This window comes from Octopus sinensis, linkage group LG28 (assembly GCF_006345805.1).
Source record: "Octopus sinensis linkage group LG28, ASM634580v1, whole genome shotgun sequence".
NCBI lineage: Eukaryota > Metazoa > Mollusca > Cephalopoda > Octopoda > Octopodidae > Octopus > Octopus sinensis.
The window spans coordinates 6,411,480-6,437,289 of NC_043024.1; the positions used below are offsets into that span (position 1 = coordinate 6,411,480).

Below are 25,810 nucleotides of genomic sequence, written 5' to 3' on the forward strand. Positions count from 1 at the left end.
TGGAAGAAGCCTGTCAGGTGCATATTTAACCCTTTTCATATCAGCCTACCTTAACCCTATAGTATTTAAACAAGCCAATATCCAGCCCCAATATTCTCCCTGTTTTTATGTTCAAACCACCCAGATCTGGCCTCTCACACCTACCTTACAATGCCTCATTCTAAAAATTAAACAATCTCATCACTGAAATCTCAAAGCTATGAGATAATGCAGGATTAATTGAAAACGATGTGAATAAATAAGGATTACATTTGACAGAGTAATCTGAATGCCAAAGGGTCATTAATCCACCCCTTGGTTCCATGATGCAATTTTCAGAAAACTTCCACCAAAATTTCATTTTAATTTATGTTCCAAATGCAAGTTTAGTAATGACAAAATTATTTCCTAAATTAACAGAAACACAAGTGGTGAATATCAACAGAAATTTGGTAACAAAAGGGTTAACCCGGCCCCTGGTTCTGTGATACAAATGTCCTGTTTTAAAAACCTTCCATCAAAATTTCTTGTTAATTTATGTTTCAAATGCCAGTTTAATAATGACTAAGTTATTTCATTAAATTCTTCGTTATTTTCAAAATGAATTGTAACAGAAGCAGCGTATTTCAACAGAAATATGGTAACATAAAGGGTTGACCCTTCTGACACCAAATCTCTTGAAATTGCCCCTGATTCTGACTCTTTTACTTGTTTCAGTCATTTGACTGTGGCCATGCTGGAGCACCACCTTTAGTCGAGCAAATCGACCCCAGGACATATTCTTTGTAAGCCTAGTACTTATTCTATCAGTCTCTTTTGCTGAACCGCTAAGTTATGGGGACGTAAACACACCAGCATCGTTTGTCAAGCAATGTTGGGAGGACAAACACAGACACACAAACATATATATATATATATATATATACAACGGGATTCTTTTCAGTTTCCGTCTACCAAATCCACTCACAAGGCTTTGGTCGGCCTGAGGCTATAGTAGAAGACACTTGCCCAAGGTGCCACGCAGTGGGACTGAACCCGGAACCATATGGTTGGTAAGCAAGCTACTTACCACACTGCCACTCTTGCATCTCAAATTAATGAAGAGTGATTTAAATTATTAACCTTCCATGAAAATTTCATGTTAATTCATGTTCCAGCCACCAGCTGAAGCACAATCTTTCATTACTTTTAAAATTAATTGAAACAAAGGCAGCAGTGTACTTCGACAGGAATACAGTAAACCGTTTTGGTACCAACCCACCTGAGACTATCCCTGGTTCTATGACAACAAACTTCCTGTTTTTGCGTGGTCTAAATTTAAACTTTCTGTCAAAATCTCGTATTAATTTATTTTCCAAATGTCAGCTTAATTTAAACAAAGATATTTTACTAAATTGCTCGTTATTTTCAAAATTAATTGAAACCACAGTAATGCATTTCAGGAGAAATATTGGCTTCAAATTTTGGTACAAGTTCTGGGGAGGAAATAAGTTGATTACATTGACCTCAGTGTTTCACTGGTACTTAATTGACCCCAAAAGGATGAAAGGCAAAGTGGACCTCAGCAGAATTTGAACTCAGAACATAAGGATGAATGAAATGCCACTAAGCATTTTGCCAAGCATACTTTTTACTCTTTTATTTGTTTCAGTCATTTGAGTGCGGCTATGCTGGAGCATTGCCTTTAGTCAAGCAAATCGATCCCAGGACTTATTCGTTGTAAGCCTAGTACTTATTCTATCAGTCTTTTTTGCTGAACCACTAAGTTACGGGGACATAAACACACCAGCATCAGTTGTCAAGCGATGTCGGTGGGGACAAACACAAACACTCAAACATACACACACACACACATACATATATATATATATACATATATACGATGGGCTTCTTTCAGTTTCCATCTACCAAATCCACTTACAAGGCTTTGGCCGGCCCAAGGCTATAGTAGAAGACACATGCCCAAGATGCCACACAGTGGAACTGAACCCAGAACCATGTGGTTCGTAAGCAAGCTGCTTACCACACAGCCACTCCTAATAATAATAATAATGATGGTTTCAAAACTTGGCACCAGGCCAGCAAGTTTGAGTGAGGAGTTAAGCCAATTACATCGACCCCAGAGTTCAACTGATACATATTTTATCAACCTTGAAAGGATGAAGGGCAAAGCTGACCTCAGTAGAATTTGAACTCAGAACACAAAGACAGACAAATTTTGCCAGGCAGGCCAATGAGTCTGCCAGCTTACCACCTTATTTCAATACAAATATGGTAGCAAAAATGGATTAACCCTACTAATACGAACCTACTTGATATCACCCACATCTCCTTACCCTTGTTCAATGACACAAATACCTTGTTCTAATCCAAATTCCATCAAAATTTCTTAATTCATGTTCCAAGCACCAGCTTAATAAGAACAATTCTTTGTTATCTTTAAAATTAATTGAAACAAAGACAGCGTACTTTCACAGAAATATCGTTGCAAAAGGAATATCAAAGAAATTGGTTCAAAATTCTGAGAGCATCATTAAATATACCAGGTAATAGTTCTATCTGACAAGTTTATGTTCATATCTGTGAAAGTGGCCCCAGACTAAATCCCTGCTTGCTGCTATCAGGGCAGAGATGGTTGTCTGTAAATGCAAGTCTCATTAGTCAGAGTGGCTGTTCCAGCACATCTCCCTCGCTATCCTGAAGGGCAACGCTTTTTCCATTTTGTCTGCTGGGACCACGAGACACTCAAACTCACAGGAAATTCTATGTTCCACTCCTTAATGTAAAATTACTCCATATATATATGTGTATGTATGTGTTGTGTGTGTGTATGTGTGTGCATGTATGGCTTTTGTGCTGGTGGCATGGTTGATGCCAGTGCCGCCTGACTGCCCCACCTCCTGTGCCAGTGGCAAATAAAAAACACCCACTACACTCTCGGAGTGGTCGACGTTAGGAAGGGCATCAAGCTGTAGAAACACTACCAGATCAGATCGGAGCCTTGTGCAGCCTCCTGACTTGCCAGTCCGCAGTCAAACTGTCCAACCCATGCCAGCATGGAAAGTGGACGTTAACCGATGATGATGATGATAGATATAAGCATAGCTGTGTGGTTACTTCCCAACCACATGGTTCCAAGTTCAGTCCCACTGTGTGGCACCTTGGGCAAATGTCTTCTACTGTAGCCTCGGAAACTGAAAGAAGCCTGTTGTATATATGTGTATATATATATATATGTGTGTGTGTGTGTGTGTGTGTGTAAGTGTATGTGTCTATGTTTGTGTGTCTGTGTTTGTCCCCTCAACATTGCTTGACAACCGATGCTGGTGTGTTACATCCTGTAACTTAGTGGTTCGGCAAAAGAGACCAATAGAATAAGTACTAGGCTTACAAAGAATAAGTCCTGGGGTCGATTTGCTTGACTTAAAGGTGGCCCTCCAGCATGGCCACAGTCAAATGACTGAAACAAGTAAAATAGTAAAAGAGTAAAGAGAGTATGTGTGTGTGTGTGTGCCTTTGTGTTTGTCCCTTGACAATTGGTGTTGGTGTGCTTATGATCCTGTGACTTAGCAGTTTGACAAAGAGATTAACAGAGTAAGTACCAGGCTTAATTAAAAAAAAGTACTGGGGTTGATTAGGCAGTGTTCCAGCATGACCACAGTATAACGACTGAAACAAGTAAAAGATAAAAGATATACGTGTGTGTGTGTGTGTGTATGAGTATGTATCTATTTAACTACTGTTCTGCTGTGGTAGCTGTTCCTGCTACCAATACCAACCGTTCTACTAATAATGACAGGCAACTGAAGAATGCCAAAGTACAGAATGGTCAAAACACCTGAGGAGGCTATAAAAACCAAAATAAGGAAACCAACAGGAATATATCAACGTTTAATAAAAACAAATACAACAAACAAAAACTAGAAGAATCATCTCTCACAACACTTTAAACATTTAACGATCCAGAAACGCTCTCATAGCTTGGATTGGATCTCTACAGGGTCCATTGACAGCTGGGGTAGTACTATTAGGAGGGTCTCGGTTATTGTCCAAGAAAGTCCTCAAATGGAGAAGGGGTTCTTCGAATCTGCGCAAGTCAGTTTCCAATGGTAGAGGTTCGTGGTATTCAGCATTTACCTCTCCCAGAATCCGTTCCACAGACTTTTTTGTCTCAGCAATTTCTTCATCATATGGCAGCATGCAAGAAAGGAACTCCATGTTTTCCAAAGAGTCATCGTCTTCGTGGTCGTCATTGAAGCTGCTCTGCGATGCCTTGCGCAAAGTGACACCACTGCTGTGATGTTCGGTGCCGCCAATGCCTTGCTTGTCCAGACCACATTTCTTCATGACTTGCTGATAGCGCAGCCAATGTCTTCTTTACCAAACAACAATTATCTGGAATTATAATTAGAAACAGAAAATTAGTGAAAGAGGAAAAGGGGAGAGGGTATAATAAACAAGTAAACAATAAAAATAAAAACAAATAAAAAAAATAGGGACTGCTGTGTGGTCAAAGAGCTTTCTTCCCAACTATATGGTCTTGGGTTCAGTCCCACTGAATGGCACCTTGGGCAAGTGTCTTCTATTATAGCCCTGAGGCAACCAAAAACTTGTGAGTGGATTTGGTAGATGGAAACTGTGTGGAAGCCCATTGTATATCTTTTTTTTTCTTGTTTCAGTCATTAAACTGTGGCCATGCTGGGGCACCAGCTTGAGGAATTTTTTGTCAAACTTAGCAATCCCAGCACTTATTTTTCTTTTAAAGCCTGGTACTTATTCTATCAGTCTCTTTTGCCAAACTGCTAAGTTATGGGGGATTAAAACAGTGGTGGGAGACAAGCACAGACACAGAAACACACACAAATATATTGTTTTGTTCTTTTACTTGTTTCAATCATTTGATGGTGGTCATGCTGGGGCACCACCTTGAAGGGTTTTAGTGGAACAAATCAACTGCAAGAGTTATTTTTTTAAGCCTGGTACTTATTTTATCAGGCTCTTTTGCTGAACTGCCAAGTCATGAGGAATGTAAACACACCAATACTGATTGTCAAACGGTGGTGAGGGTGGGAACAAATACAGACAGACAGACAGACACACATACATGTGTATATATATCATCATCATCATCATCATCACCATCATTTAACATCCGCCTTCCATACTGGCAAGGATATATATAGACATACACATTTGTGTGTGTGTGTCTTTATGTTTGTCCCTACCCTCATCACCATTTGACAACCAGTCATATATACATATATATGGCGAGCTGGCAGAAACGTTAGCACACCAGGCGAAATGCATAGCCGTATTTCGTCTGGCGTTTTATGTTCTGAGTTCAAATGCCCCCTCCCCATCCACACACACACTGCTAGTTTGTTTACATCCCCCATAACTTAGTGGTTCGCTTGAGAGTTCAATAGAATAGGTATCAGACACGAAAAATAAATAAGTACTGGGATCGAATTGTTTGACTAAACACTTCGAGGTGGTGCCCCAGTATGGCCACCAGTCCAATGGCTGAAACAAGAGAAAAGAAAAGGAAAACTGAACAGAAATATTTTTGTAAAACAGTTTTTAACTAACATGTGGCTCCCCTGGTGGACACGGTTATTACAATATTACAAGGGAGGTAACACTGTGTAACACGGTTTTTACCCTTGGGTAGCAACTGTTATTTCCTATTTGCTTATTCCTAGGAAGTATGGAAAATGTCTAATGCTTCCTTCAAGCTATGCTTTTGTTATGATATTTATTCAAACCCCAAAGAATCCCTCTCAACACATGACTATGATGTTCCTCCACAACTCCTGCTCATCATAAGAGATGCACACATTGTCAGCCACTAAAAAACATGCTCACGTGGTTAAGATCAAGCAAATCTGTGGTATTGAGCAGAATATTTGCTATAACGATATTTCTGCTTCAGCAACTTGGCACTGAATCTGTGTGAAATGTAATGGAAAATAGGTCAGCTTCCAAACATCATCATGTCCAGGTCAGAAAAGCAAAGTTTAAAGGAACCAGTAGTGATTTCCTTTGATTTCTAGATAGAAGCAAATAGGACATAACTCTTACTGACCAAAGACAACAAGCAAATCTGTGGTATTGAGCAGAATATTTGCTATAATGATATTTCTGCTTCAGTAACTCAGCACTGAATCTGTGTGAAATGTAATGGAAAAAATAGGTAAATTTGAAAATGTTGATATCCAGGTCAGAAAAGTAAAATTTGATTTCCGGATAGGAGCAAATAGGAAATAACAGTTATTGACCAAAGACAAAAAAGAAAAAAATAGAAGTCTTATAACACAATTATTTCATTTCATCCTAATAGTTGGCAGGATCCATCGTCATCACCATTTAAGGTCCACATTGTCCATGCTTGCATGGGTCAAACAAGGTTTATTTAGGCAGCTTTGCAACAGCCAGGTGCCTTCCCTGCTGCCAACCCTCACTTGTCTCCAAAGCAAGGTAACAATTTCCTAAAACCAGACATTTTTTTCATGAAAGACTAGAAACACCTCTTGTATGATGGTGATGCTCATTTACAACCATAACGTGATGCCAAGACAAGAAGACACACAGACATACAACACACAAAATACATACAAACACACACACAACACACACGTTTTATACAATGAGCTTTAATCAGTTTCCTTTTACTAAATCCACACACAAGACTTTGGGCAGCCCAGGACCATAAAAAAGACACTTGTCTAAGGTGCCATGCAATGGGACTGAACCCAAAACCACATGGTTAGGGAAGTGAATTATAATCCAAGGCAAAGCATCTCTGAATAAAGAACTAAATGGATGGTCATGACTGGAGCAACAACTTTTGCTCAAAGGTCCATTACAGGGTTAAACAACAACAAGAGCAACAACTGTTGAAGTTTTATAGTAGTTGGCAGAGCTAGCTGTCTCTCCCGGGGGTTTATTTACCACTTCTCACAGCTCGTTAATCTCATAAATAATTAAACTGAAAGCCAACTAATTTTTGTTCATATTGCATGTGTGTGTATATATGTGTGTGTGTATATATATATATATATATATATATATATATACACACATATATAAATATAAATATATTCACACACACACACACACACACACACATATATATATACACACACACTATATATCTGTCCAGCTCATGCCAGCATGGAAAACAGACATTAAATGATGATGATAATGATGATGATATATTTACACACACACATACATATATATATATATATATATTATATACACATATACACAAACACATGCACATATGTGTGTGTGTGTATATATATATATATACACACACACACACATATATATTTATATGTGTGTGTATTTCCAGTTGTGAGATATAATTTATTTGACATTCCAATTGGCAATGAAAATACCTGCTCCATCACCACCACCACCACCACCACCACCACCAATACCACTACCATAACTACTACTACTACTATTTCTATTGCCACCTCTCATTGACAATGGTAGGGTGGTGGTGTGTGCGATAGTACTGTTACACCATTATTACTATCACCACCACCACCATAACCAAGTCAACAACATCATCTATGTGGTTACTCAACCTACTAGAAATAGAAGCCAGTTGACCTCAGATCACATCCTAAGAAGGTACATTAGATAATGTGGTCTTAGCTCTACACAGACAGTATAGTCATATCTGGAATACCTTTGATCATAGACCTCCTTCATCAGGCTTGACCTGGGGCTGAACAACAACAACAACAGCCATCACCAACGAACGAGGGACATTTTATGTGGTCAGTCAATGTGTTAGAAATAGTAGCTAAGTCTTGTTCATATCACATACTGCCCTGTCTTAAAATAGATATCAGAATAAATATATGGTCTTGTGTTGGTTTGACATAGGAATAAGACAGGATGGTCACAGCTGGAAGGCCTTTGACATATGGGTGTTTAATCAGAGCGTGTCTTGGGTTAATCAACAAAGACCACTACCACCACCACCATCAACAACCATTGCCATCTATACCACCACCATCAACATTACTGCCAACCACCACCACCACCATCATCATCAACAGTAGCACAACCACAACCATCACCATCGCTAACACCACCTGCACCACAACCAACACTACCACCATCACCAACACCAACATTACCAGCAGCACCACCACCACCATCACACTTACCAACAGGTCCATCATCACAACCACCACAACCACAACCATCACCATAGTTACCAATAGGATCATTATCACTAGAACCACCATCACCACCCTCACCACTATCCCACCACCACATCCACCACCAGCACCACCACGACCATCACCCCCTCCTCACCATCCACTACCACCATCCATTACCACCAGCACAATTACCAGTAGGACCCTCATCCCTACTACCACCACCACCACCTACACAACCACCACCACCTATTCCAACACTGGTAACCTTGGAAATCAAATAAATAAATAAATACACAAAAAAACCTGAAATCTCTGAAAAATGCCATGGAGTATCAGCGTCAGTCTGTGATGGGAAAAGCTGTTGAAGGAAAGTCAGGTGGTTGGAACTGGTTCACATTTCTTAAATACCTTTCTCAAGAATTCAAAGTGTCCAACAGAATTTACATAGCAGAGCTAGGTTTCTTGGGGTTAGAGGAAGAGGAGGAGGAGAAGGAGCAGGAGGAGGGGGAGGAGAGTAACAACAGCAGGTTGCAGACTTTTCTTTCTTTCTTTCTTTAAATTTTTCTGGTTGATTTTTGTGGTTAAAAATCTAATTTAAACCAGATATTAAAAAAAATAGACTTGGAATGAAAAATCACTTACTCTTTACTCTTTTACTTGTTTCAGTCATTTGACTGTGGCCATGCTGGAGCACCGCCTTTAGTCGAGCAAATAGACCCCAGGACTTATTCTTTGTAAGCCTAGTACTTATTCTATCGGGCTCTTTTGCCGAACTGCTAAGTTACGGGGACGTAAACACACCAACATCGGTTGTCAAACGATGTTGGGAGGACAAACACAGACACACAAACACACACATATATATATATATATATATATATATATATATATACATATATACGACGGGCTTCTTTCAGTTTCTGTCTACCAAATCCACTCACAAGGCTTTGGTTGGCCCGAGGCTATAGTAGAAGACACTTGCCCAAGGTGCCACACAGTGGGACTGAACCCGGAACCATGTGGTTGGTAAGCAAGCTACTTACCACACAGCCACTCCTGCGCCTATTGAAGCAAAAAAATTTATATTATCATTATTATTATTATGCTCAAATTCTGCCAGAGTTGACTTTACCTTTCATCCTTTCAGTGTTGATAAAATAAGTACCAGTTTCATACTGGGGTTGATGTAATTAACTATCCCCCTCCCCTAAAATTTCAGGCCTTGTGCCTTCAGTAGAAAGAATTATTATCATTATTATTATTATTATTATTATTATTATTATTATTATTATCATCAAGGTGTCAAGCTGGCAGAATCGGTAACACACTGGGCTTGCAGTATTTCGTCCGTCTTCATGTTCTGAGTTCACATTCCGCCAAGACTTTGCCTTTCATGCTTTTGGAGTCAATAAATTAAGTACCAGTTGAGTATTGGGGTCGATGTAATCAACTCATCCCCTCCCCAAAAATATCAGGCCTTGTGGCAAAATTTGAAACCATTATTACCTCCGCCTTGACGAAGACAGAGGTATTGTTTTCAGTGGTGTTTGTGTGTTTTTCTGTGGAGAAGATATCTCGAGAACCATTGAATGGATTCAGATGAAACTTCCAGGGATGTTTGGCCCCATGACTGAGACAAACTGATTAGATCTTGGGACCAATCCAGCACCGGACAAAGATTCTGGATCATTTTTCCGTTCTTTTTCACTTAATCTTTGAGAGAAGTCGGGTCCATTGTTAGTATTGTCGAGTTTATTTCAATTATTCGAAAGCTAAAAAAACGATGCAAAGTGCATTGTGATCAGCAATGTATAACATCTTACAGTCTGGTTGATGCCATGAATATTATTATTAATAATACAGGTAATAATAATATTGATATCTTTTAATTTTTACTTGTTTCAGTCATTAGACTGCGGCCATGCTGGGGCACCACTTTAATATCATTAATATTATAACATTAACACTAGCAATATTGATATTATTAATATTACTATTGTCAATATGGAAGCAAGCTGACAGAATCATTACTATGCCAGGCAAAATGATGAGCGGCATTTCATCCATCTGTTCTGAGTTCAAATTCTGCCGAGGTTGACTTTGCCTTTCATCCTTTCAGGGTCAATAAAATAAGTACCAGTTGAATACTGGGGTTGATGTAATCAACTTACACCACCTCCCCTGAAATTGCTGGCCTTGTGCCAAAATTTAAAACAGATATTATTATTATTATTATCAATATTATAATTCACAATATGTTACATTGGCACAAAGCCACTAATTGCAAAAATTTGTAGAGTTAACCCCAGAAAAACATTTAGTCTGGCGCTCCACCAATTAATTACCTTCCTGAAGATGCAAGTTGTTGTTGTTGTTGTATAGCACTAGGGTATGCATACATTACATGCACATGTAGACATAATCATCATCATCATCATCACCCTTTAAATGTCCCTTTTTCCATGCTTGCATATAAGCATATATAAGCATTCATAGAAGCAGATTTTATTCAGCTGGATGCTTTTCCTGTCACCAAGCCTCACCTGTTTCCCAATGTCTGGATATTTTTTGAAAGGATGCTGAAAGTAAAGAACACAGCTTGCAGGATAGTGACACTCATTCACAAGTATCACACAATGACAAGACAAGGGGACACATCTCCGTCACTCACAAACCCACCTATACTCCTCCTACATGTACGAATATACGATTAGCCCTCATCTGAGTTGGCTTTTGAGTGCACTCAAATGACTTTGTTTGGCAGGGGACATAGTAGAAGACACCTGCGCAAGGTACCAAACAGCAGAACTAAATCTAAAACGTCTGTGCTTGGAAAGCGAATTTCACCACATACCCATGCATGTACGTATGATATATATATATATATATATATATATATATATACACAGTAAAACCTCACTTTACAAGGACCCGCTTCACAAGTTTTATTTTTCAAGCACAAGATCCAAATTTTTGAATGAAGTGCAAAAGTTTCTACTACTATCGCAAATGATGGTATGCACGAGTCTAGTGTGAGTGAAAGTGATTCAGAAAACGATTATAATAATAGTAATAATATTTTTTTATCATAAATGATCTTGACATTCCTTTTATTTATTTTATTTATGCGCCCTTTTCAAGCTTATCCAGGCTCATGGGCCCGGTTTCTGTGGCATATGTGTTCCCCCCAGCTGGATGGGACACCAGTCCATAACAGCGTTACTCAAGAAACAGGAAGAAAGAGTGAGAGAAAGAGTACAACAGGGGTCGCCACCACCCCCTGCCGGAGCCTCGTAGAGCTTTAGGTGTTTTCACTCAATAAACATGCATAACGTCCAGTCTGGGAATTGAAACTGCGATCCTCTGACTGCGAGTCTGCTGCCCTAACCACTGGGCCATTGCACCTCCACTGACATTCCTTTTACTTTACATAAAATATCCTTTACATTCTACTGTTATTTTATTGCTATTTACTTACAAGTATTATAAATTTTATAGGTAAAATATTTTCTTTGAAATGAATTACAATTTATAACATTACTACTATGTGTAACTATTGCTCTGCTCTATGAGTTTTCATTTTATGAGCAGTCTCTGGGAACAAATTAACTCTTATATCAAAGCATTAATGTATATCTATCTATCTATCTATCTATCATCATTGTTTAACATCCGCTTTCTATGCTGGCATGGGTTGGATGTTTTGACTGAGGACTGGTGAGCCAGAGGCTGCACTAGGCTCAATCTGATCTGGCAGTTTCTACAACTGGATGCCCTTCCTAATGCCAACCACTCCAAAAGTGTAGTGGGTGCTTTTACATGACACTGACATGAGGGCCAATCAGACGGTTCTGGCAACAACCATGCTTGAAAGGTGTTTTTTTATGTGCTACCTGCATGGGAGCCAGTTTGGTGGCACTGGCAATGACCACATTCGAATGGTGCTTTTCACATGCCAGTGGCACGGAAGCCAATCCATGGCCCTTGCAACAAACATGCTTGGATGTGCTTTTAACGTTCCACTGGCACGAGTACCAATCAGGCAGTACTGTCATCAGCCATATGTTTTTGAAAGGTTGTATTCATCCTTTAATTGGAGTAATTTCTGAAGGATTTCGAACGTCGTTTCTTCATACTTTACTTTGAATTAGAATAGATACGAAAATTTATATAAGTGTATTAAGTATATGATTTAACTTATTAAACAAAGTTTAACAAATCCTAGGCATAGGAGTGGCTGTGTGGTGAGTAGCTTCCTTACAAACCACATGGTTCCGGGTTCAGTCCCAATGCGTGGCATCTTGGGCAAGTGTCTTCTACTATAACCTCGGGCCGACCAAAGTCTTGTGAGTGGATTTGGTAGGCGGAAACTAAAAGAAGCCTGTCGTATATATGTGTGTATATATGTTGGACCTAAGAAGCATCAGTTGTGGTGTGCAAGAGAGACGTTTGCGCTGGTATGGTCATGTAGCGAGAATGGATGAAGATAGTTGTGTGAAAATGTGCCACATCCTAGCGGTTGAGGGAACCTGTGGAAGAGGTAGACCCAGGAAAACCTGAGACGAAGTGGTGAAGCACGACCTTCGAACTTTAGGTCTCACTGAGGAAATGACTAGAGACCGAGACCTCTGGAAGTATGCTGTGCGTAAGAAGACCCGGCAGGATTAGTGAGACCATAACCCGTGGCCTCTACCTGGGATGTAGCCAGTCCACTTATGCATACCTTTCTTTCTTGTGACACAAACCCTAATTGTGAAGACCTGTTGAGGCAAGTGAAAATCGAAATCGATCAACATCAATGGAAATTGTAGCTGTGATACCAGTGCCGGTGGCACATAAGAGAACCGTCCGAACGTGGCCGTTGCCAGCGCCGTGCCGGTGGCACATAAAAAGCACCATCCGATTGTGGCTGATGCCAGCCTTGTCCGGCCCCCGTGCCGGTGGCACGTAAAAAGCACCATCCGATCATGGCCGTTTGCCAGCCTCGTCTGGCACCTGTGCAGGTGGCACGTAAAAAGCACCCACTATACTCACGGAGTGGTTGGTGTTAGGAAGGGCATCCAGCTGTAGAAACATTGCCAGATCAGACTGGGCCTGGCGAAGCCTACTGGCTCCCCAGACCCCAGTTGAACCGTCCAACCCATGCTAGCATGGAAAACGAATGTTAAACGATGATGATGTAGGCTAAAATTTTTTTTTTCGAAAAAGATTTTATCAATGGCCAGCATATTAAAAAATACCTTTAAAGGTTAAATTTATAAACAACTTATAGGGCAAATGAAAGAATTTCTAATGCCAAATATGCTGAAATTAGACACAGTGTCCATAACCATTATAATTTTTCACAATACGCACGCTACTCAAAAAAAGCCGACAGAAATTTCTAAAACATTCTATTATTACCATATCGGACCGATTTCAGGGTTAGTTCGTAAGAACCCTCCCTTCGTCAGTGATAAATGTGGTAAAGAAATAAATGAGATACTTTGAGTAGCATGCGTATTGTGAAAAATTTCTCAAGGGGCTAAACATAGAGGGGACAAACAAGGACAGACAAAGGAATTAAGTCGATTATATCGACCCCAGTGCATAACTGGTACTTAATTTATTGACCTCAAAAGGATGAAAGGCAAAGTCGACCTCAGCAGAATTTGAACTCAGATTATAAAGGCAGACAAAATACTGCTAAGCATCTTACTCAGCGCACTAATGTTTCTGCCAGCTCGCCGCTTTAAGTTTCGTTCATTGGAGTGTGGCCATGCTGGGGCACCACCATGAATGGCTGAATCAAAGAAACCAACCCTAGTACTTAGCATTTTTTTTCTCAAGTTTGGTACTTTAGAAATTTCTGTCGGCTTTTTTTGAGTAGCGTGCGTATTGTGAAAAATTATAATGGTTATGGACAATGTGTCTAATTTCAGCATATTTGGCATTAGAAATTCTTTCATTTGCCCTATAAGTTGTTTATAAATTTAACCTTTAAAGGTATTTTTTAATATGCTGGCCATTGATAAAATTGTTTTTAGAAAAAAAAAATTTATCCTACATTAAATATAAATTTAATAGTGTTCACTTCTGGACTCTCTCACTCTGTGAGAGCCTCAGTTCAAATCGCACGTGTCTCAAATGGGCTGGAGTATTTCTATTTTGGATGTATTTGGGGTACTTAGTTGTGCTCATGACTTAGTGTTTTGATTCTTCCATGGGTATGAGTAAGTATCTCATTTATTTCTTTACCACATTTATCACTGACGAAGGGAGGGTTATTATGAACTAACCCTGAAATCGGTCCGATATGGTAATAATAGAATTTTTTAGAAATTTCTGTTGACTTTTTTCGAGTAGTGTGCGTATTGTGAAAAATTATAATGGTTATGGACAATGTGTCTAATTTCGGCATATTTGGCATTAGAAATTCTTTCGTTTGCCCTCATTTATAAGTTATATATATATATATTTATATATATATATGTATGTATGTATGTATGTATGTACACGTGTGTATATGTGTGTGCGAGTCTGTGTTTGCCCCTCCAACATCACTTGACAACTGATGCTGGTGTGTTTTACGTCCCCGTAACTTAGCGGTTCAGCAAAAGAGAACAATAGAATAAGTACTAGGCTTACAAAGAATAAGTCCTGGGGTCAATTTGTTTGACTAAAGGTGGTGCTCCAGCATGGCCACAATCAAATGACTGAAACAAGTAAAAGAGTAAAAGATTAAATTCAATCATATTTCACTTAAATGGAGGAGATTAGATGTTAATATGGATGATAATTTTTTTTTTTATTTATGTAGCAATAAAATCGTTTTATACAGAAAGACAATAAATTTATTTTAAGAATCTGAATTGACAAAAAGTACTCATTAGTAGCCAAAAACAAGAAAAAAACAAAACTCTTGTTTTAAAGAGACATGATTCAAAGTACAATAACACATCACAAAAATGAGTACGAACACCTTACCTGTGTAATCCAAACGTCTCTTTAGCATTTTTTCTTATTTTGGGCTTCTGATGAGTACTTTTTGACAATTCTTAAAATGAACTTATTGTCTTTCTGTATAAAACGATTTTAGAGCTACTTGAGTAAAAATAATCATCACCATCCATATTAACAGCTAATCTCCCCCATTTACGTAAAATATGATTGAATTTGTTGAACTTTGTTTAATAAGTTAAATCATATACTTGTTTGTTCCTTCTCGAGCCAAGCCTGGCTCATTAGTGCTGGTTTCCTGGTTTCCTTGGTGTATAGGTTCCCCACCTGGACGGGACACTGGTCCATCACAGGTGAGCAGCAAGATGAATGAGGAAAGAGTCAGCAGAAGTTCGCCATTACCTTCTGCTGGAACCATATGGAGCTTAGGTGTTTCACTCATAAACACACACATCGCCCGGTCTGAGATTCGAACCCATGATCCCTCGACCATGTACCTCCACAAATCATATACTTACTATACCTGTGTGTGTGTGTGTGTGCGAGCAGGCCAACAGAAGAAAGAGTGAGAGAAAGTTGTGGCAAATGAGTACAGCAGGGATAGCCACCTACCCCTACCAGAGCCTCGTGAAGCTTTTTAGGTGTTTTCACTCAATAAACACTCACAATGCTTGATCTGGGAATCAAAACAGCGATCCTACAACCACGAGTCCGCTGCCCCAACCACTAGGATATATATATAAATAATATATATATATATTATTTATATATAAAATGGATTTTTTTCAGTGAGAGCATAACAGGTGCGAAACCAGTGGTAACCTTCTGACTGGCCATAAACAATGACTACATTAAATAAATAAATAAATAAATAAATATACATATATATATATATATTTATATATATGTATTTTAGAATGGATATGTGTGTATGTGTTATGTTTGCCCTCATCACCCTTTGACACCCGGTGTTGGTTTGTTTACATCCCCTTAACTTAGCGGTTCGCAAGAGAGATCAATAGAATAATTACGAGGCTTTTTTATTTATGTATTAGGGTCGATTCGTTCGACTAAACTCTTTAAAGCTGTGCCCCAGTATGGCCGCAGTCCAATGACTGAAACAAAGAAATGAAAAATAAACGATTCTATTATCTACAGTTTCGAAAACATGTTTTTCATTCCAAATATTTTCAGAATATTTCAGGCACAAAGAAACTGAAGCAAAGGCATCATTTTGGCTGCTACTTCTAACAGGTCGAATGGCAGAAGAGCCTGGTGTTCTATTAGTTTGGTCAGATGAGACAATGAAACGCTTCCGGGAAGGATGTTATCATCACAGATATTTCGTTTCTGATTGAATTAATTAAACGAACCCTTCTATATATTTAATTATTTTTAACGACAAAACACAAAATTTAATTTTGTGTATGTTTGACTTTTCGAAATGCTAATATAAAATGTTGTGGAAGCGTGTCAGTGACCAGGTCGCAATTGGTACGACGAAAATTTTTACCCCAAATAATAAATATTTAAGTGGAATTAACAGTTTTCCTGTGATTTTGAATGACTAATATGTGTTTCCCACGCTGCAACACAATGTCTCCCCAAACAAGTAGATCTCCGAAATGTTACTTTTATTTTTCCGAATTAATTTCTACCTAAAATCGAAGACTGCTCCACAAGCCGATCTGCTATCTTATTTCAAAATATAATAATTTTTAACGTAAATTACTCCATCTGCTGTTAGTTAAGACATTCATCTCCTTTCTCGTTGGTCTTTCAAATCACAATACACGTTAGATGTCCGAAATATGAGCACCACCCCCAAAATAATTACATCGAAGCTAAACAAAACTTTCAATGAACAGAATTTGCCGCAAGAAAAACCTGAAACATTTATGTAATTCAATTATTTCACAAAACAACGACGTTAATTGATAAAGCTGGTAAACACGTTGAAAGGAATAATAATAATAATATTAATACTTACAGACTGTTTAGTATGAATGGGAGATCTTTGTGTAAGGAAGCGGTCGACTGACAAACAAGGTAGTTGTGGGTGTGGGTGTGAGAAATTGAATTAAGGAAACTAATTGAATCAAGGGGAATAACTCTAACTACTCCGAACCGACGAGAGACTCAGTCGTGAGGGGAGAAGCGGGTGGCTTTCCTTTCCCAGCGGGTGGCTGGCCGGGGAGTTGAAAAGGTGGCCAGAGAAAGATGCCTAGTTTAATTTTAAGTGATTGAGACGGTTTTAATATTTAAACTTTTTATGATCTGTTCAACAACATGGCGAAGAAAAAAAAAAGCAATTAAATAGATGGGAGCTAAATTGTATTCTGGTTCCTTAATAAAGGAAGGAAGGGTTTGGTGAACGGATCCTTTTAGACCGTTGCTTTAATGGATCGTTAAACTTCGTCAAATTATTCCTTGCTGAAAAAATGAAACCCTCGTAGATTCGCTGTGCCCAGAAAACAATGACAGACACATCAAATCTATCTCATTCTTTTCTCCAAGGAGTGATTTATTGTCAAGTTTATATTATAGCTCAAAGAATTTCAGCGGAATTCTAGTTTAAGCACCCCATAAACCCCTCGTAACTTTTTCATTTTGGGGGCAAATTTTCAGACAATTTTTGAGAATTTCTGTTCTACACACAGGAATTCATACAATTATAAAAAAATGTTTTCTTTAATTCTTTAAAAGCCTCCTCTTTCTCCATAAATCCTAAATTTTCCACTCTTTTTCGAATTCTTTTGCTTTGTTTTTAAATCAGAGTTTAAAATACGGACAATCTAAAGTTTTGGTTTAAATCGCAGCAATGAACCATTAAAAGTGTTTATGGGGAAGAAAATATTGAAAAATACCAGTACATGTCGCAGTGACAAAGAAACCAGGAATTTATCAGGTGGCCATGAGGTGTGCTAAAAATAACAGCTAAATCGCCCTTTAATCACACACACACACATTTTTTTTTGCATAATCGTATGAATTCCTGTGTGTAGAAGACAAATTCGCAAACATTTTCTAAATATTCCAAAATATAAAAGAGTTATGAAAGGTTAAACGAGAAATCTCTTTCCATCCTAAACTCAAATGTCACCGGAGATCACTTTGCCTTCATCTTTCTGCAATCAATAAAGTCGATATTTTTATTTATTTTATATTTTGTTTTATATCATATATATATGTGAACAACATCGTCATTGGTTACAAATTTCCAAAAGCGAAACATAACTGCTTCGCTGGTTTCTGACGGTCACAGCCAGAAAGCATATGTCCGCAGTCTCACACTTTTGTGGAAATAAATACAAAGAGGGATTTTAAGTAGAGACACCGGTTTTACATAAAGCTTTACATCGAACGGAAGTGGAAATCTTCTGACAATAGAAAACACAAAAGTGCAACAATCACAAACAAAAGCTCTTTGATGTCAGCTGTGAGTATTTTTGCATCGTTTATAATTTAATAAATAATGATTTATAATATAATATCGTATGATATAATATATCAGCTTATTGCATATGCAGGGCTCACGTTCAGGTGTACAAAATTTGCCAGAAAAGATTAAAAGAGAAGGCATGTGTCCACATGTCTTCCCCTCGGCTTCCAGTAAAATGGATATTTTGTAAGGAATTTTTCTACAAATACGCTTCGGATGGCGTAGATTCCGATCATATTGGAATATGTGGGGAAATGATTTTCCTAGAGTGGCGGTGGGGTTTCCGAAAATTCACACGAGTCGGTTTTCTTTACTCGTAACTTTCAGAAAAATACTTTAATATTTTGTTTTATGAAATGTTCTGTAAATACCTTTCAGTCTTTGTAGATTACCATTGTATCGGAATTTAATATGAAAACAATAAATTTTGTGGGTTCGTACACGTACTGTTATACGTCACGTATATCTATAAAAGGAAAATTGAAATTTCGAAAGAAACAATGATGTGTGTCAGTATGTGTCTGTGCGGAATCATTTTTTTCTTTTCACGCAAAATTCCGATATAATAGTAATTTACACACCCTGAAAAGTATTTGTAGTAAAGGTCATTGAAAAATAGCTGACCAGAACCTTGTGAGTGGATTTGGTAGATGGAAACTGAAAGAAGCCTATCATATATATATATATATATATATATATATTATATATATATATATATATATATATATATATATATACATGTGTGTGTCTTTGTGACTGTGTTGGTCTGTTTACGTCCCTGTAGCTTAGCAGTTCAGCAAAAGTGACCAATAGAAGTACCAGGCTTGAACAAGTAAGAGTGTGCTGGGATTGATTCATTCAACTAAAAAATTTGATGTGGCAGTGCCCCAGCATGGCCACAGTGTAATGACTCAAGTAAAAGATAAATGATATATTACAGGGTGCAGTGAATACTTTGTCTAAATTACACAAAAGTGAAAATAACCCTGATATCTCATTTTAACAGATATATTTACCAAAATAGTATAAAAATATCTTAAAATACTAAAAGAGTAAATTTATTCAATAAAATCGCCATTGGCTTCAACCACAGCCTTCAGAAGACTTCAGAATCTCCTGCAACTCTTCTGGACAGTCTCCTTTCTTAAGTTGGTAAATGCTGCCATAATCCTTGCCTTTAGTTTATCTTTGGTGTTACAAGGAGTTTTGTTGGTCTCTTTCTCAATTGGGCCCCACACATAATAATCAAGGGGGTTGCAGTCTGGGGAGTTAAGTGGCCAGATGTTAGGGGTGATGTGGTCGCAGAAATTGTCTGACAGCCATGACTGGGTTCTCCTGCTTGTGTGGCATGGTGCAGAATAGGGTCTTCCAGCAGACACCTTCTTGACCCAGGGCAGCACGTGATGTAGACCTCTGTGTTGAGTGTGAGGCTGTGTGGCAAGATGAATGGAGGCATAACGTCGCCATCACTAGTGATCACTCCAAACATCATGATGTTCACTGGATGTTTGATTTCCATCACTCTTGGTACGTGCACTGTCTTCAGATTGACTCCCAAACACTCTGAAATGTTCGTGTTGGAGCTTCTGGTGCAAATGCTAAGCAGGTACAGCATGTCGTTTCCAAATTTCTGGCAGAGTGAATCTGCATCTGTTTTTCTCACAGACAGTGCCCAACTGATCCTACTATACTGTGTAGTCAACAAAATCAAAAGCAGACAAGGTGCATGCTTGAAATTGAAAATATAAAATGGCAACAATTTGCCCATTGCACCTTGTGTGTGTGTGTGTGTGTATATTGGCTATTATTATATAGAGGTTTATTTATATACTTTCAGATTTATTCTACCAATGGGAGTTCACGGCCTTTGGTCTCTGCTTCAACCTGTTGGGAAGCCAGTTCGACTGGAAGCACTCGAGGGCAAAATTCTTGCCATTGGTATCCTTTCCACTCATTCTTTGTTTCCTGTTTTTGTGCTTTTGTTTATTTTTATTTTTTTAGTGTCACATCAACTGCATACTTACATATTTCCACTGGACCAATAACACAAGTTTTGTCCTTCGGTAGCAATTGTTATTTCCTATTTGCTTACCCCTAGAAAGTATGAAAAGAGGCTAATATTTCCTTCAAGCTATGCTTTTCTTACATTTATTCAAATCCCCAAGAATCCCTCTCAATGCATGGCTGTGATGCTCCCCAACCACTCCTGCTTATCATCAGAGATGCATATTTTGTCAGCCACTAAGGGACATGCACAAATGGTTATGGTCAAATAACTGAGAAGCAAATCTGTGGTATTGAGCAGAATATTTGCTATAATGATATTTCTGCTTCAGTAACTCAGCAATGAATCTGTCTGAAATGTAATGAAAAATAGGTCAGTTTAAAAACATTGATGTCCAGGCCAGGAAAGCAAAATTTGAAGGGACCAGTCGTGATTTCCTTTGATTTCTAGATAGAAGCAAATAAGAAATAGCACTTAGTGATCAGAGACAAAATACACAATGTTATTGGTTTATGGTTTTTCCGAAGATTGGGAGTGACAAGGGAGTCACTGCAACTCTGCACAGAACAAATATTAAGATATTACAAATTCTTTCATCAAACACCATTGCTCTCCCTCCCTCTGTGTTTGTGTGTGTGTGTGTGTGTATATATATATATGTATATATATATATATATATATACACACACACACACACACACATATATATTTATATATACTCTTTTACTTGCTTCAGTTATTTGACTGTGGCCATGCTGGAGCACCGCCTTTAGTCAAGTATATCGACCCCAGGACTTATTCTTTGTAAGCCTAGTACTTATTCTATCAGTCTCTTTTGCCGAACTGCTAAGTTATGGGTACGTAAACACACCAGGTTGATAAGCAAGCTACTTACACAAAATGTTTCTATCCACTTTTCCATGCTTGCATGGGTCAGAAAGAATTTGTTGAGGCAAACTTTCTACAGCTGGAGGCTCTTCCTGTCACCAACCCTCTGTTTCCAAGAAAGCTAATGTTTCCCATGGTCAGACACAATTTTCTTGGAAAACTGGAAACAAACAACACCACTTGTATGATGGTGATGCTCATTTACAACTATCACCAAAGAAGCACACACACACACGTGTGTGTGTGAGTGTGTGTGCTACATCTCTGGAAAAACCATTAATATAATGAAAAATTTGAAATGGTTTATTCAGAAAGAGCATAACTCACAGATTTCAGAACACTTAAAATTTTTCAGATATCTTAATATTTGAACAAGATACACCATTTTTCTCAGGTAAGCAGACATGACCCAGAAAAGTGGCCTTTTTGAGAACCGAAAACTTTTCACAACTTTAACCTTGTCTCATTCATAAAACTAGTAGAACCCTTGATATTCAAACTGCAGTCATTTACTACAGATTGTATGGAAAAACATCCAGTTTTGACCTTTGAACCCATTTTTCTCAATTGTTCATTTATTGACATCCAATGGGTGTTTTCCTTTGCACCATTGCATACGTGGTAAATAATCCTTTCTACTAAAGGCACAAGGCCTGAAATTTTGTGGGAGGGGACTAGTCGAATACATCGACCCCAGTGCGAAACTGGTACTTAATTTATTGACCCCAAAAGGATGAAAGGCAAAGTCGACCTCGGCGGTATTTGAACTCAGAATATAAAGACAGACGAAATACCTATTTCTTTACTACCCACAAGTGGCTAAACACAGAGAGAACAAACGGATTAAATCGATTATATCGACCCTAGTGCGTAACTGGTATTTATTTAATCGACCCCGAAAGGATGAAAGGCAAAACCGACCTTGGCAGAATTTGAACTCAGAACATAAAGACGAAATACTGCTAAATATTTCGCTTGGTAAGCTAATGATTTTGCCAGCTTGCTTCCTTATATGGTAAATAATGGCAGTGAAGGTTATCAAAGTGATAATAATGGTGACAGCCATACCGTTTAGTCCGTATCTTTTCCTTAACATTTTTTTACTCCAGATGTCAGTCTCTGGCTTCACCAAGCTGCGAAAGGAATGAGGGATCGTTCTGGAAATCCTGTCCCCAACGCCCACCTTATCGTACTGTTCAACCGTGTCTGCAAGCTGCTTTACTACCGGATCAAACCAATATTCGTATTCGATGGTGGTGTACCAGTGTTGAAATGGCAAACTTTGGTAAGTGGGATTCTGTTTTCCTAATCTCTGTAGGAAATGGTTGAGTGAGGATTAGACATTGGAAGTAGGGAGACAATCGTACATCATAAGAATTCTAATTTTGAAACAAGACCAGCAATCTTCACAGGAAAGTCATTCACATCGACACCAGTGTTTGATTGGTACTTATTTTATCATCCTTCAAGGCAGATACTCTTTTACTTATTTCAGTCATTTTGACTGTGGCCATACTGGAGCACTGCCTTTTAGTCAAGCAAATTGACCCCAGGACTTGTTCTTTGTAAGCCTAGTACTTATTCTATCGGTCTCTTTTGCTGAACCGCTAAGTTACGGGGACTTAAACACACCAGCATCGGTTGTCAAGCGATGCTGTGAGGACAAACACATGTGGTTGGTAAGCAAGCTACTTACCACACAGCCACTCCTGCGCCTACATGAAGACAAGTGTTTTGCTAAACAACACAATGCGTCACTTGGTCCAGGAATTGAAACCACAATTGTACAATCCTGAGTGCAACACCCTAACCACTAAGCCATGTGCCTCCACGCATGCTGGCATACTGGGAAAATTACATGACAGTGTTGTCAGATGGCTACATGGTGGCTTGCTGGTTACATTGCTACATGATGGTGAGACAGTGTGTACATGTGCACATCTCTGATTTAGGTTGATTGGGGTAACTGAATACAGACCATGGATTATAGGAGAGAACACTGGATTAACCCTTTTGTTACTATATTTCTGACCAAAATACACCCCTTATGTGTTTCAATTAATTTCTACTATAATCATAAATTTAGTCTGGTTTCATTAAACAACTATAACTTTTTTATTTATTAATATATTAATGTGATTTTTGGAAGATAATTTAATGAAATGTTCTCAACCAATTCTATACTATAATTTTTGTCACAAAGTGACTCTAATTGCAGGTAGATACAGGTAAATTGAACAAAATATAAAATTATTAAAATTTTGTTCAAACATCGCTATAGAAAATGGGTTATTAGCTAATATTCAATTGGGTATACAACAAAATTTTACGATAGAATTTGTTATTCTGGGTAACTTTCTGATACCCATAATAATATTTATGGCCAAATAGTCTTAATTTCATTTAAGGTTGTGGGAAACCACAAACTATCCTTTCTTTCGCTGTTTACATTTAGCATAACGGTTCGTTTCTGCTGTAATGATTTCAAATAGGCTCATTCGAAAAAGTAAAAAGAAATAGTCTAAGGCTTTACTCTCCTGGGAAAGTCTGTGGCTTGGTCCAGTTTCTTCATAAAAATCACCGAAAGAAACAGTTTTTAAATTTTCACTCCATTCAGGTGCCAATCCATTTTCTTTATCGCTGTCGGAGCTCTCGGATTCACTGTTTTCACTTTCGGAAAATGAAACATCAGATTCATTATCAAATACCACGTGCTTTTTTTTTTTCAGTCATAAAGTTAGATTTATCAAGGTCTTCAGTAGAAAATCCTTCGAATTCTGACTCGCTGCTTGATATAATGAAATTCGTATCCATTTTTTGTCAGAATTACAAATTTTGATAACAATAGGAACAAATTTCGGAAAAAAATCTCCCAAAATTCACGGAATTAAAATTACACTTCGATCGTTGTACAAAACTGTAGATGGACTGTTTACGAAGTATAATCAGTGTTTTCACGAATGTACTAAAGAGATTTGCTCTGATATTCTCATTTAAATATGAATAGATAAATACGGGCGGGTTTGGTCACATTAACCAAAATTTTTTTCGGGCTGCTTTGGGCGGTTTGGTAACGAAAGGGTTAACCATTAAGCAAAATAAGCATGTGCTTTGGGCATCGGGGGAAGTGGTGGGGAGGGACACAGAAATGGTAACTGGTTTACAGCACAAATGAAATCACTTTAAACTTGCTAAAATAATATTCTGTGTCAAATATATTCTCCCTTGGATAGGATGCCAGTCAGTTACAGGATTACTAAATTTTGCACGGCTTAGTGGTTAGAATGTTGGACTCATGATCGTAAGATAGTGGTTTCAATTCCTGGATTGGGCAACATGTTGTGTTCTTGAGTAAATCATTTCATTTCACATCGCTTCAGTTCACTCAGCCAACAAAATGAGTTGTAATCCTTTGACTGATTGGCAGCCTATCCAAGAATATGATTGGAAATATAATTTTTCAGTCTTCATGGTGTTATAGTGAAGATTTGATCAAAGACTTTGCAATTAAGAAAAGTAGGAGAAAACTTGTAAAATATAAATAAAATGAAAATATACAGAACTAAACATTATTCTCCATCTTACTGTTAGTTTTGTTTCACTTTGAAAAATAAAAATATATTTTATGGTTTATTATTGTTTATATTTTGAATTACAAATATATGGCGGCACCAGAATCTTTTAAGTGCTCAGGGCCTCTATGGGTCTTAATCCAGCCCTGATAGGAGATGGTTACCATCTTTGAGGTAGTGTGAGCATAATACAAGGGGCTAAATACAGAGAGGACAAACAAGGACAGACAAACGGATTAAGTTGATTATATCGACCCCAGTGTGTAACTGGTACTTAATTTATCAACCCCGAAAGGATGAAAGGCAAACTCGACCTCGGCGGAATTTGAACTCAGAACGTAACGGCAGACGAAATACAGCTACGCATTTCGCCCGGCGTGCTAACGTTTCTGCCAGCTTGCTGCCTTAGTGTGAGCATAATACTGCCTTATGTTTGATTTGAACCTGTTAGTTGTAAATCATGAATGCAATGTTAACCCCTTGACTACTTAATTAAATTTCATGACTATTCCTGAAATGATATTAATTATCCACCCAAAAAAACAGAACTGATATTCTCTGCTTCTAAAAGTATTTGATTCTTGCCCTGCAAAGAGATGTTTCATGAAAAAGGTTTAGAAAAATCTCAAAAACTGTCTTTTGTAAAAAGTGTCACTGAGGGTGTCTCTGCTTCTTGCAGAAAAAGGGAGAGGGTTTGTCCAAACCATGGAGTAAAACCTCTAACCACTTGCTGCAGTTAATGGTAGCATTGGTGTGGGTGCTGCTGCCAAGTAAAATGCTCTGGTGATGGTACTACATA

The 25,810-nt window shown here is 38.1% G+C and overlaps 2 protein-coding genes across 5 annotated transcripts in view; one reads left to right on the top strand and one right to left on the bottom strand.

Moving 5' to 3' along the window:
* Positions 1 to 3,851: 3,851 nt before the first annotated feature.
* LOC115225704 lies at positions 3,852 to 17,251 on the bottom strand. 3 transcript variants are annotated; one of them, XM_036514682.1, is made up of 3 exons: positions 17,095 to 17,234; positions 10,511 to 10,744; positions 3,852 to 4,374 (listed from the first exon to the last, which is right to left on the bottom strand). In XM_036514682.1, the coding sequence occupies exon 3, from the start codon at positions 4,324 to 4,326 to the stop codon at positions 3,934 to 3,936; it is 393 nt and encodes a 130-aa protein (XP_036370575.1). In that variant the 5' UTR covers positions 4,327 to 4,374; positions 10,511 to 10,744; positions 17,095 to 17,234; the 3' UTR covers positions 3,852 to 3,933. The 3 variants fall into 3 exon arrangements, with proteins under 3 accessions (XP_036370575.1, XP_029652488.1, XP_036370576.1); XM_029796628.2 differs by lacking the exon at positions 10,511 to 10,744 and having other exon boundaries at positions 17,095 to 17,251; XM_036514683.1 differs by lacking the exons at positions 10,511 to 10,744; positions 17,095 to 17,234 and adding an exon at positions 15,132 to 15,150.
* A 1,074-nt stretch (positions 17,252 to 18,325) lies between these two features.
* Positions 18,326 to 25,810, top strand: part of LOC115225701 (DNA repair protein complementing XP-G cells homolog) — a 31,218-nt gene continuing 23,733 nt past the window's right edge. Inside the window, exons 1-3 of one of the 2 annotated variants that reach the window (XM_036514678.1) lie at positions 18,326 to 18,543; positions 20,384 to 20,484; positions 22,549 to 22,724. In XM_036514678.1, coding sequence (XP_036370571.1) covers positions 20,397 to 20,484; positions 22,549 to 22,724 — 264 coding nt within the window. In that variant the 5' untranslated portion in view covers positions 18,326 to 18,543; positions 20,384 to 20,396. The remainder of the gene's footprint in view (positions 18,544 to 20,383; positions 20,485 to 22,548; positions 22,725 to 25,810) is intronic. The other variant, XM_029796624.2, reaches the window with a different exon arrangement.

Bases quoted from the DNA above. Each gene is read 5' to 3' on its own strand.
- LOC115225704 (XM_029796628.2), bottom strand. From the start codon at position 4,326: ATGAAGAAATGTGGTCTGGACAAGCAAGGCATTGGCGGCACCGAACAT.